Source organism: Eulemur rufifrons, chromosome 19 (genome assembly GCF_041146395.1).
Source record: "Eulemur rufifrons isolate Redbay chromosome 19, OSU_ERuf_1, whole genome shotgun sequence".
NCBI lineage: Eukaryota > Metazoa > Chordata > Mammalia > Primates > Lemuridae > Eulemur > Eulemur rufifrons.
The window spans coordinates 66,519,429-66,533,488 of NC_091001.1; the positions used below are offsets into that span (position 1 = coordinate 66,519,429).

General features: G+C 33.1%; 1 protein-coding gene across 13 annotated transcripts in view; it reads right to left on the reverse strand.

Moving 5' to 3' along the window:
• EHBP1 (EH domain binding protein 1) overlaps nucleotides 1-14,060 on the reverse strand; it is a 322,545-nt gene that overhangs the window by 4,247 nt on the left and 304,238 nt on the right. For all 13 annotated transcript variants that reach the window (XM_069494642.1, XM_069494650.1, XM_069494641.1 and 10 more), the window contains 2 exons: nucleotides 4,715-4,814; nucleotides 3,508-3,581 (listed from right to left, as the gene is read on the reverse strand). In XM_069494642.1, coding sequence (XP_069350743.1) covers nucleotides 3,508-3,581; nucleotides 4,715-4,814 — 174 coding nt within the window. The remainder of the gene's footprint in view (nucleotides 1-3,507; nucleotides 3,582-4,714; nucleotides 4,815-14,060) is intronic.

Consider the following 14,060-nt stretch of genomic DNA (forward strand, 5'->3'; position numbering starts at 1 on the left):
AAAATCCCATTTTAAATAGCTTCACCTAGACATGTTATGTTTAAAAAGCCTGCATATAAGTTTATCTGTTACCTGTTATGCATTTTAAGAAAGGATTACTCACCTATAACACCAGTCACAGCTAGCTAGCTGCACTGACTTTGGCTTGGATAGACTACAATGTGGGTTCTGATTAATTTAAAGATTCCAGTGTACTTTTGCTACAAAAGCCATATCCTCTCACAACAAATAGGATTAAGTTTTGATGCTGCATTTGAGCCAAAGTGTTGAAATAAAGAGATTCTGTTTATGTCCATCTGCACTGAACTGTTTTGTTAATTTAAAAAACTCTTTTTTATATATAGGGCCAATTATTCATTCCCCGATTCAGTTTATTTGCTGAAGTTGATAATTACCTTGAAAAAAGGCAAGAGAAATACCTATAAACACTTTAATAGAAAGGACCTAAAGTTCTTGTAGTAAACCTTCAACCTTGCCACTATAAATAAGCCTGGCACTTTGATGAAAATTAACACTAGTTTTGTAAAGAGCACATTGGGGGATTGCAGTCAAGTCTTATCTTTAGTTCCAGTCAACTAGCAATCCTGAAAGAGTTTGCATCATCATCAGAACAGGCCATTTGATAGGATTCTACCGCTGTACCTAATCAATCTATGGAAGACTGTGGCTGTGCTGTGTAACAAAGCTAAAATAGATTTACAAATGGGGTTTTAGGGGATAAGCTCCTCCACGGGATTACATATTGATTTTAAATATAAAAAGCTTATCATATAAACCATAACTACAAAAATAGTGAACCTATGCATAAATCCCTTTAGAAGAGCACCCACTTCAAACTCTAAGCCAAGAATAAATCAAGATGTACAAAATCCTAGAGAAGATCCATTTCTTGTGCAGAAAATGAACATACCACTTTCTAAAAGCCCACCCCAATGTGTGCAGAAATGAATTTATCTTTCCTGAGGGGGCATTAAATAATCTGGAACAAAGGAAAAAAAAAAACTATAGGAAAAGTATCTAAAAGATGTTTGTTAGCTTGAGGGATCCTACAACTTAGCTCAGTAGAGTGAAACTCCTGCTATGAAAAACACCTCAGGACAAAAGGGTAAAAAAACAGGCCAGAGTGATTATGTGTTCTCAGAAGAAAAGACATATTGAATATTATTTTTTTGCTCTCAAACCAAGCTGTTAATGTTTCTTTCAGTGTGCTATGGCTATTATTATTCTGTGCTTTTCTCCCAGTAAATGGTTTCAGCAAATTTATTTCAAAAGATTTTAGTTTATTTATTACTAAAACTATCTTAAGGTTACTAAGTAGAAGAGATGGGGGAAAAAAGAGGAATGAACTTTAAAACAAAGGAAAGCAAAACAAAAACAACTAATGTTGCCTATTCATATGGTTTTCCATGGTGTTTTAACATGCAAAAAGTCTACGGAACTGCATGTGTGTCCATTTTAAGGGTTAGCTCAGAGGACACTGTCTTCACAGAGCTGATCTTCACAATGATCAGAACCTCTCTAGGACAGCTCAGCCCAGGCAAGTGGGACAGGCCTCTCTCTAAGAAAGTATCTTTATTTGTAATCAACAGGCTGTTCCTTTCTTCAAGTCTCCTTTTTCCCTCAACCAGCAAGGAAAACTGGTGGAGAGAGGCAAGGCACAGTGAGATATGGGACAATGTCATTAAAAAACAAAACAGAATGGTAACTCAAAAAACTAACAATTGTATTAAAAGTATTTTAAAAAGCAAAATACTATTTTTTCTCTCTTCTTCAAAAATATGACTTTCTACTGCTTTTCTCTTATGTCTAAGAAAAGTCAGACATAAAATGTTAGATTGTTTAAGATTGTAAATCTCGTATACAGGGATAGGATTGCCAATGAAGCTGGGATTATTTATATGTGTCATGGCTCTCTTTTTAAGATGGATATTTGGTAATAATACTGGTTTGGGGGATAGAACCAATTATCTATCTTGAAAGTCAACTGCATTGTATCAAGCTATATTTCAGGGACAATTTATCTTTCTGTACATGAAAGGGTAGTTTAAAAAAGGTTAAGAATACTCTGTGTTGAGTGTAATATAAAATAAATCTATAAAGAATAAACTGTATAATGGGTTATATATTATACATTTTATATATTACACACACACACATATATATATACACTATATAAATTGTATTTGCTATGCCTGCCTTTCAACTGACTAGCTTTCCAGTCTCTTTTAATAACTATTATACCATGACTACAAAAATTATATTGAGAGGAAAAATATCATTTAGTATACTTACGTACTTTATTTCAATGGCAAATTTCATAGAATTTTAAATAATTTTGACAAATTTTACTGTCATTATCAATGGTATAATTTGATACATTTGAATAGCCAGTTGAAGGAAGTTGGAAAACTGAAACCTTTTAAAATAAAGCAAATCAGATTTCTAAATGATGATATACAAATGTTGCCAGTGATATTTATTAAATGAGATTATGGATATAAAAGTAATTAAAAATAAAACTTCTATAAAAATATGTGATAGTATTTAGATAGGCAGCATGCATTTTAATAGCTATTAAAATAGTTTAAGAATATAAGGTTTCACTTGGCTTTCCCTTACAAACTTAAATTTCTAGTTTCTAAACTAATTAGAATTGACTTATTATGGATCAGGTACCTTATCAGGTGAAGAATGAAATTACCACGGACAGTCAATGGGTTAAGAGGTCAATATAGAATAGGAAAATCAATTTGCATTGATTAGACAAAAGGTCCATTTTACTGAGCCCAAAGGATTAGCTTTTAAGCAGACATCTTTGAACTATAAGACATTTTCAACTGAGAGGTATAAGGAGAACAACATTATAAAAAACCTAAAAAATTTTTTAATTAATCATTTATAGTAAATGCCATAGTTAAGCTAGCTGATGTTTGCTGATATTATGAACCATGTGTAGGATTACTATATAATTCATTTAAAAGCTTTATGAAAAGTGTGAAAGTGTTTTATTTATCTCTTATGCCAGTCTTTGCCTGAACATTTACTTAATAGAAGTTGGGATCTTAAGAACAACAGTAAACTGGACAATGACATATTTCAATGTTGACATCAATTAAATATTAAGGTAAAATTTAGAGTCTGTGAACAATCAAAATGATAAATCTTTTCCAAACATTCCCTGTGGAAACAACTTTAAATTGTACATAAGTAAAATGTAATTAAATCAACTAACTCCTTATATTTTCTATTTTATGGATGTTTAAGCTTAATGGATCAAAAGTTAAGATATTTTTCTACTATTGTTAATAGCAAACATTATGATTATCTATCTGAATTAGAGTCCTTGGGTTTATAATGGATACTGCTTTCTGCCTCTAAGGCATTTATTTGCAATTCCTGCAGGTCCCTAGTAGACCAGACCTAGTAAGACCAGATGTGTATCACACTCTTTAAATATTTTTGACAACTGACATCTCCCATACCTCACCACACCACAACATTTCTTACCTTCAATGGCTAGCATTGCCCGCAATTCCCGGTTTAGCAGCTCATACCTTCGTTCTAAATCATGTTCTTTTTCCCTAGGCAAGTTGCAAAAGTTCATCAATATGCTAATTACTAAATCATTAAACACTTAAAAGAACCTTTAGGTTACATTGATTTTAGGACTCATAACTGACTTTTCTCTTTAACTTTAAGCCACTCTAAACAAATGATACACAAACCCAAAACCTTCCTCAGTCAACTATTTACTAGTCCTATTATTTTCCTCTTTCAATTTTGAATAGGCACAGAGGTATATTTTAATCTGAGGATAAGTGGTTTCATCCTTTAATGCTTCTTGTGTTAAGTACCAGATATAAGGCTACTTTCTAACATATTTTTTTTCACAGTTCATAATGAAGATTCTTTTGTCCAAAACTCCATGTGAAAAGAACACAAGAAACATGAAAGTACTACCAGTGCAAATATAATATAGAGACAAAGATTCAGGATTAGTTTAAGTTTTGTGCTTCATCGTAATTCTTTTTTCAACTTCAGGTATAGCAGAAATTATAAAATTAGAGTTTTTCACTAAAATAAAACATGTAAGCCTGCTCCTTCCCACACTAGGTGGCATACTATAAGAACACTACTAGTGAGCAGAAAGGAACAATCATTAAGTCCTATAGTGAGCTAAATGCTAAAGACTAAGAATGCTTACATTTAATTTAGTCTCCATTTTACTGTAATTCTTACAATCATTAAAAGGTCACTTCTGTTTTAGTAATTAATATCTTATCCCAAAATTTAGAGTAACAATCACCTGTAGACTATAAATGTACTTTTGTCCTTATTCAGGCTTATTTTTTACCTTAGAATTTGTTATTAAATAAACTTCAATTTTCTTTCTTTTCCCCTCTAACCCTCAATATAAACCAAATCTCCTTTTTCACACAAGTGATTTATTTCTTAAACATGAAAACTGTTTTATTCCTTGGCCTTCTGTATAATAAACACCTTTTTTCAGTGTCTATCATTCCATTTAAAAATTCTCATTATTCAAATAAAAACTGTTATATATTATTTTTAATTTTTTAAAAAACTTACTGTAATCTCTAAGGAAAGAAAAAAAATTAGTCCTAATAAATACGAAACTCCAAAGAAGGCAATAACAAAAAGCCTAAGATTTACCAATGTTGTAGGAAAAACAAGCATAATCATGAGTACTTACAGAAGAGAGAGCTGGTTCATTCTCCTTATTAAGGCATTTTTCTTATTAACTAACATAAACCATTCCTGCATCATAGCTTCTTCTTCTTCTGTGTTCCTTCCTACAATCCAGGAAGAATTACCTCTTATTATATGACATTATACAGCCAAATAATAGTTTAGCATAAGATTTTTTTTAACATGGAAAAATATTTTAGCCACTTCAGTACTACATATTAAACTACTTACAATAATATAAGATTAAAGTCCAAGGCCTGAAAAAACGAAATCAATATTTAAAAACTCATAAGCCAATCTTCTAAAGCCGATATTATTCGGCATGTGTATTTTTAGTCCCCTGAACATACCTATAGATCATATTAACACTAAGTACAGTAAACAAAATGTTCCACCTTTTAAATCCTCCCCAGAGGCTGACTTGCTATTATGTTTCAGTGAGGAACTCATGGAGCTGACAGACACATAGTCATGATAAAGAGAGAGAGAAAAAAAAAAGAACCCTGTAACATTAAAAAATCATTATGAGAATCATAAGACTAACAGGAAGATCAGAGAAGTCCACAGACTATGTGAAAGCTTCCACTGTAACCACTTGCTTTTTTTCTTATTTACCTCCCCAAAGGTAAACTAAAGATATACACACAATTACCATTCTGGAATGCATCATCCTTAGTAGGGTAAACCACTTATAAATTATTAAATACACTGTAAATGACCAGGCTACAAAAAAGTACCTACAGTTACCTGTGAAAAAGAAAATTACAATGAACATAATAATGTTCAGGAAACATTTGAGCACAGAGATAATCTAACATTTTAGATTACAAAGTCACTGACTACATACAGGAGATATTTAAAATTCACTATCCCTAATACCCATTCTATCATCTGTACCACCCTCATACCCCCCAACAAAGGCCAGTATATTAAGGATTATAATAAGTCACAGTACATATTTGGCATTATTCATGTAGAAGTAGGCCACAATTATACTCAAGAAAAATATTAATTTTCCCCACATTTTTCCTCCCTCTTCCTTCAAATTATGCCTAGTCAAATTTACAACTTTTGACTGTTTTCCTGAATTTCTCCCATGATTGGTTTATTGCTTTGCTAAGCTACTATTTAATACTGTCCAACTTCTGTACAGCACTCATAGGGTTAATTTAAATAACTAATAAAAAATTAAATATCCCAGGTAAGATTATTAATCCCTAAGTTTTATTTTCTTTTTAAGTGAGATATTTTCTTTTAACTTTTAAACACACTACAAGTCCACTTAAAAAATTCAAACAATACAAAGGTATAATTGAGTAAAAAGTCAAGTCTAGTCCTCTTTCACCATCTGCACACTCCCCATTTCCCCCTCTCCAGAAGTACTATTACAGTTTAGCCTGTCTCCTTCCAGACTGCATAGATAGCTATGTCTATCACACATGTATATATTTTATCTATAGACAACTATAGGTTTCTTTCCTTTACGATAAATGAGATCATATTAAGTACTGGCCTATGATTTGTTTTGTTATGCTGTCCAAATACCTACCTCATTCTTTTTAATATTTGCATAAATTATGGACATACCATATTTTATTTAAATATTTCCACTTTAATATAAATTTAAATACATTTTTAGGATGAAAATAGAATGTAAAAAGCTGATCTGTGTGTAAAAGATTAAACATGTATTTTTGGAGCATCCTTGTAAAATAGATATTTGTTGTTCATCATTAGGGAGAATAGTGAGGATATATGCCTTCATTCAATGTTGTTAAAACTAATGGTATGAAGCCGACTTAGGATAGATTCTTTTGGAGTCTGAACAAAAGTCTTTATTGTTTTACAGTATTTTTAATCTCTCTTTTAGGGTAGCTGGTTTTGTATTCACTTTGGACCATGTGATGTCTTGACACTGGTCATGTGATATAGGCTGCGATAGGCACAAATCCCTGGGCAGCAACAAAAGAAGAAAGAGTAAAAAGAAAAAGCTGAGAAAAAGCTTGCAATTTGGAAAAAGGCCAATTGTACCCTAGTGAAGGCCTTTTTGATCAGTGAAATGCCACATGTGTGCAATATTAATAGGTGTAGATTTTATAATATTTTATTTTCTGATTAAAGACTTCATTCTTGTGTTCATAACCTAAATGTCTTCTAAAAATATAGACATATTAAAACTTTGAGTTTAACTTAAGCTGTAATTGAGGCTTTCAGGCAATACTAGAAGCAACCAGCCTACTCTTAAATTAGCATCATTTTCTTCAATGGAAGACTGCTTCCTTGAGAATAACAATATTGATGTGGTACTGTGTTATTTTCAGTTTAACTCATGCCTATGATTTCTGGGTAGGAATAAAAGATCCTCCTCCCCTAATTGTTAGGAAATGACTAATAATAAAAGAATCTTATGTTTCATAGGGAAATAAGCCTAACAGTAAGAAATATTTAAAGACATATTACACATTGCTACATAGATTATTTAAATTAACTGAAAAAACATTTTGTATCACTAAATCCTTATCTGAGATAGTATACAATGATGGAAATCTATACTTAGCCTAGGAATAAAAAATTAAAATTTCTTCTAATACATCATTACACTATTGTTTTTAGGGATTTTAAATTTTTTAAATTTAAAAAGCTTTTAAAAGCCAGTAAGTTGAACCATTACAAATTAATCCTGACTTTAATAACTGGTTAAAGACCCCTTTAGCTTTATAAGTAACAAAAAATATTAAAGCCTGTGATCACAGTGAGCTTTTCTCATTTCTCCTCTAACCATTTGTTATTTAATCCAATACTAGTAATCCAATTTGTCCATCAGACTTTTAAAGGGCAGAATGCAACTTCCTCAGCTTAGACACTTTTCAAAGTACAATATATTTTTCAAATGAATGCTGGATGTTTCATTTTTCCCAACTGTTCCTAGCTCTAATGCATGAGGAAAAAAAGAACAAGATGAACATTGTTCATACTGATTAAGTAAGAGCTCATTAAAGAGCTGTCAGTGCGGTACTTTGAATATGCATGAAGCATATAATCAGATCTAGTACCGTCACTAGAGGAGAATACGGTAAGTACAAAGGATTGATTTAATTACTTAGAGTGGGCCGTGGTGGTAAAGCAGTCTTGTTAGTGCAAAAAGAAAAAGAGGTTGTATTCTGGCACTGTTAGAAAAAAGGCAGTTTTAGCTTCTGCCACAATACCTAATCTCAGAATAAAGCACTTTACATTGTAGCTTAAAATGAAGACTGTCATTATTTTATAAAATGGCCATAAATCATTTAATCTTGTTTAACCTCACCTGGTTAACTATCTCTTTTTCAAAATTATCCTTAATTTGTAATTACAACCACATTTTTGTCACCTTAGAGCCAATACTTTTTTAAATCTTAATTTCTTTTCAGTTTCATGCCCTGAAAAATTCAAGGTATATACAATTGAAGGTCATTTTGAAATAAAAAACGACAATATATTACAGTTCAGTATATAGTTACTAAAATGTGAAAGTATGGCTCAGTTATTACACTACATTTTAAAACATAGTACTTCATGTTTATTAAAAACACATTGCCAATAAAAACTACTTAAGTAGCTTTACTTTAACATTTTAAAGCATTACACTAGTGAATATAATCTCTGGTAATATTTTTTTCTATTTCATTTCCTTAAGACTTCTGCCTTTTATTTTGCTCCAGGAATATAACATCTTTTCTGATATCACAATCTCTGAACATCAGGGTTTTTTTAATTAATTATTTTAAAACAGAGTATGATTTGTAAAAATTATGAAATAATCAAGGATAATAATAGTGGCAGGAAAAGCAACTATCTGTAAACATAACTTCAAATCATTCTTCCTATCACAGTTAATAAAAACTACTTAATAGAAAATAGCATATAATGCACAGCATGACATGTAGTATAAATATCTAAATGTTAGTTGACTATATCAATGACTTTTATATTCTATCTTCTCCAAAAAAATGATGTAAAGTTTTTGCTTGTTTGTTTGTTTGTTTGTTTCTTTGTTTGAGACAGAGTCTCACCCTGTTGCCCGGGCTAGAGTGCCGTGGTGTCGGCCTAGCTCACAGCAACCTCAAACTCCTGGACTCAAGCAATCCTTCTGCCTCAGCCTCCCAAGTAGCTGGGACTACAGGCACTCACCACCACGCGTGGCTAATTTTTTGTTTCTATTTTTAGTTGCGTGGCTAATTTTTTCTATTTTTCGTGGAGACAGAGTCTTGCTAATTTTTCTATTTTTTGTAGAGATGGGATCTTGCTCTTGCTCAGCTGGTCTTGAACTCCTTACCTCAAGCAATCCTGCCTTGGCCTCCCAGAGTGTTAGGATTACAGGTGTGACACACTGCACCCAGCCAATGATGTAAAGTTAACATTTCAGTCATTCATTCATTTAAGAATTTGTACTTTGCCCAGCATCTTTCTGTACACACCTGTAGTCCTCGCTACTTGGCAGGCTGAGGTAGTAGGATCGCTTGAGCCCAGGAGTTTGAGGTTGCAGTGAGCTATGATGACACCACTGCACTCTAGTCAGGGCAACAGAGTGAGACCATATCAAAACAAAAAAAAAGAATTTGTATGTTGTTTTTATTTATTTTTTCAGAAGTACTTGTTTTAATGTAAATTTTAAAATGAATAAAAGTGATACCAAACCTCTGAAATTATGAATCATATTTTAAAAACTATCTTCTAATTAACTTTTCCTAATTAATCTTTCACCATAAAATTATTATCTATTTAGAAAGATAGTAAATTTTTTAGGCAGTGAATTCTTACATAAATGCAAAGTGAGGAACAATGTAATTTTAGCTAAATAGAAGATAAATTCAATGGGAAAGAACAAATACACATAAACATAGGCTGTTCTTGTACATGTGTACAAATTCAAGATTTTCCACCATGAAAACATTAAAGAATGCTGAAATCTTGCTGTAGCCCCATAGTGGGGATGCCTGACTAGTGACAGCCCTTAAAGGACACAGCACAGCAAAGCTAAACCAAACATAAAAATAAAAAAGCTGCCATTACAAATTGTCCTGATGGTCATTACAAAAATACGATGACCTTCGAAAGAGAGAGACATGAAGGTGTCCAACTAAGTGGTGCTAGAGAAACATAGTTTATTTAATGGATGAGAAAGATGAATTTGCTGCAGTTATGTAGAATCATGGAGACATTAATTCCTAAGCCAACATTATTACAGGACTCCCGTGCCCCAGTTTTAGAAAATATTTAAACTTAGGAAATAGAGCTGTATTATGAAAATAAATTTTACTATATAAGCAAATGTTTCTGCTCCAAGAATGTCCTCAAACAGCATCAACATAAAAGAAGAATCTCATAATCTTTATTGATATTTTTAGCAGTAATTGTCTTAAAACTATTTGCTCAGCATGATATATTTGTTATAGTGTTAAGAATATAAACTCTGGAGAAAAGCCCGTCTCCTTTTGCTGAAGTAAAATAAAAACTAACACAATCTCTCAAAATAAACACACCTTTTATTTACCCACTTGGTAAAATAGAATGTGGGGAGAGATTTGCGGCAGTATCTCTCTACACACAAGTTCTGACAGACTTCAGACTTCTATGTATGGACTTTTTATAGGACAAGGCATGGACAACTTCACCAAAGTTCTTCCTCAATAAATTTATACATAAAAGAAGCTATTTCTAAAGGTTGGAAATTAATAGCTGTCTTCTTATTATTAAGTAACTCCTTACTCCTTAATAGCCTTTTTTTATGCTAAAGGTCAGCACTGGATTTCTCAAAAGGTAATAAGCTAAGCACAAATTTAGGACAGAAATAAAGAAACAAAAAAAGCAACAAAATAGTCATTATGGAAAAAATTATAGCTGATGAAATTCTTTACATTTACTTAAAGTTTAGCATTTCAAAAAAATTACATATGGGATGGGGTTGCACCCATAACTTTTCATAGTTAAGAGCCTTTAAAGGCCAGGCGCGGTGGCTCATGCCTGTAATCCTAGCACTCTGGGAGGCCGAGGCGGGTGGATCACTTGAGGTCAGGAGTTCAAGACCAGCCTGAGCAAGAGCGAGACCCCGTCTCTACTAAAAATAGAAAGAAATTATACGGCCAACTAAAAATCTATATAGAAAAAATTAGCCGGGCATGGTGGTGCATGCCTGTAGTCCCAGCTACTCGGGAGGCTGAGGCAGTAGGATTGCTTAAGCCCAGGAGTTTGAGGTTGCTGTGAGCTAGGCTGATGCCACGGCACTCATTCTAGCCAGGGCAACAAAGCGACACTCTGTCTCAAAAAAAAAAAAAAAAAAAGAGCCTTTAAAGATACTAATATGACCCATATTTCAGGTTGTGCATGACTATCTTGGCTATTTACAGATGGGCATTTGGCTTAAAACACTCAGAACTCTGAAGCTGTATTTACTTTTTAAGGTACATTTAACATAGTTTGTAAAATAGGATAAAATACAATGAGTCACTTTTATAGAAATCATTCCACCAAAATGATAGTAGTCTACTTGGAGAATTAATTAAGCACCCTACAACAAGGGGAAAACTTGAATTGTGAGTGTCCCATAGGGATGGGATAGCTTCCCCCGACAGTTCTCCCTTCTCCTGGAGCCCCTTTTGTTTGAACTGCACCTGCCAGACTCCCTTCTACTCGCTCCCTGTCCTCTAGCCTTCTCATAGTCATGTCACGGGAATGACACAAAAGTGGCTCTAGAAGTAACTGAGATATTAATGTCCAAGATGAACATAAAGAGTTGAATAAAATTATTTCTTAAAAAGTGAGAGTGGAGAAAAGCAATATTTCTAGGTTAATGTAGTTTAAGATATGTGATTTTAAATGAGTATGTGTATATAGCTAAATTAAATATTGAGATATTCACAAACTTCTATATATTTAAGTTGGTCAAAATTTGTGGGGGATACTCTCATTGGGAGATGGGGTTCATCTTAGGTCACTTGAACACATGTGATAGTTTTTTGTAGGGTGGCCTCAGAACCCAATCCATAATTTAACTATTTTATGGAAAAGCACTTGACTCATAAATGAACTTTAAAGACCTCTTATAAATTAAGGAACACCTTTATGAATGTTTACTTGCACTAATTCTGAGAAACTTCTGTGGATAAAGCTATAAATTCTAGTAGGGTCAAGCATAATATATAATTATATACTGTCCATAATTTCTGTGGCTGGTTAGATCAGTCATTTTCAATATGATGTAAATATGATGAACATTGTATCTACATCCATTATGGCTTTTGTTCAGTTTGGTTTAAAAAAAAAAATTGAACTCCTTGATCTTAGACTAATTACTGAACCTCTCTAAACCTCAGTTTCTTCATCTCTATAAGGATATTTAATCCTAATACTTTTACTTCATATGGTTGTTACAGGAATTAAATGAGGAAATCCATGTAATTAGCACAGTACCCCAAACTGCAAGCTATGAAGATGATAATGAAGAGTGTGATGATGGTGCCTACAGCACTGAGCCAGGAACTGATGACACAAAGATAATGAAGATGTGATCGCCGCCCCTCAAAAGGGACCATAATCTAGTATGACACAAACATACAACCAGGGATAGCTGGAGTGAGAGTAAATTTCTAAATGATTTCATGGACACAAATTATAATTTTTAATCTTTGCTATCGTAACAAAGTCTATAGTTAGTATATCATTGGCCCTAAGCAGGATAGGTAAAAAATGTGGGTAAATCAGTGCAAACCCATCTCTGGAGCTAGAAAAACAAAGTGAATGCCCTACTGGGTCAGCAGTGTCACTATTGCATACAAAAGATACCCCTAGCTGTGGTGACCCAACAATGTGTACTCCAAGTAATGACAGTCTAGTTATTGGCAGTGGGTTTTAGAGACTTAAGAACAAAGCAATTCATGGAATACTGCTTAATATCCAAGACCAAAAAAAAGGTAAATTTTAAAATTGCAGATTATGGATTAATGGAACACATCTAAAAGTTTACTGGTTATGAAAATATAGTTAAAAATGAAAATTACAATTTGAAGTACAAATTTGTGTCATATGAAGAAAAGAAAGCCCTCAACAGGAAAAATCAAATATTTATAAAGCAAAAGCTTCATTGGGAAAGTAAGTTTTCATGATTTTTACAGGAAGAGATTTTGATGTTAAAAGCACAGCACCTTTAAAATCAGCTTGCGAAATTGTCAATGTAGATGAAATAACTGATTTACTAAGTGCCCAGTGTGAATGAGATTAGATTCTGTTGAAAGTATGGAAAATTAAATACATATAATTTTGAAAATATAGCAGTACAACCTCAGGCAGATATGCTCCAGATAGGTTCCTTTCTAATAAAGAGTTTCTCCAAAGATGCATTATGCAGTCAATCAGCTACTCTTCTAGGTAACCCCCTCCCCAGTGTTGCATAAAGTCTTTAAAAGTCCTTACAATATCATACCCAGGGTATCTCCAGAGCCTCCAGTTTCCAATAAAGAACAAGTTCATGAGTTCAATTCCCAATGTGCTACCTGCACAGTAACTTTCTCTTCTACTCTATACCTGCTTTGATCATGCTTGGGTTCAGTTAACCAGATAACACTGGGATATATCCTTCCTATGCATTTATGTTTCTTTAAATTGACCCCATTTACCATGTACAACATGTTGTTTTGAAATATGTATACATGTGGAATGTCTACACTGAGCTAATTAACAAATGAATCACCTCACAAAAGATGTTCTCATCTTTTTTTGTTGTGAGAACATTTAAAATCAATTCCTTTTGTAATTTTCAAGAGTACAATATATTATTTTAAACTATAGTCACCATGTTGCACAATAGAGCTCTTGAACTTATTCCTCCTATGTAACTGAAATTCTGTAAACTTTGACCAACATCTCCCCTACCTTACCACGACCACTCCCACTGCCCCAGCCCCTCATAAGTACCATTCTACTGTCTATTTCCATGAGTTCAACTTTTTGGATTCCACGTATAAGTAAGATCATGCAGTATTTGTCTTTCTGTGCCAGACCTCTTTCACTTAACATAATGTCCTCACATGCATTTTCTTAAATATCTCCATTTCATGAGTGAGAGTAATGGGAACTATGCCTTTCCCCTTTTAGGCTGTGTCCACATTCATTCTCAAACCACAGAAGCCTAAGCAAGCAGGATAGTGCAGGACCTCCTCCAGCAGCTTTCTAACCTGAGCAGGGTTTCAACAATTACACATCACCTTGAAATCAAATGTAATAAATGCTGTTTTTCCAGAGCAGACCAGGTGATCAATATGAGTTTCAACACTATAATACTTCATCCAATCCCCCTCAACCTTCTCAGGGGGGCCATT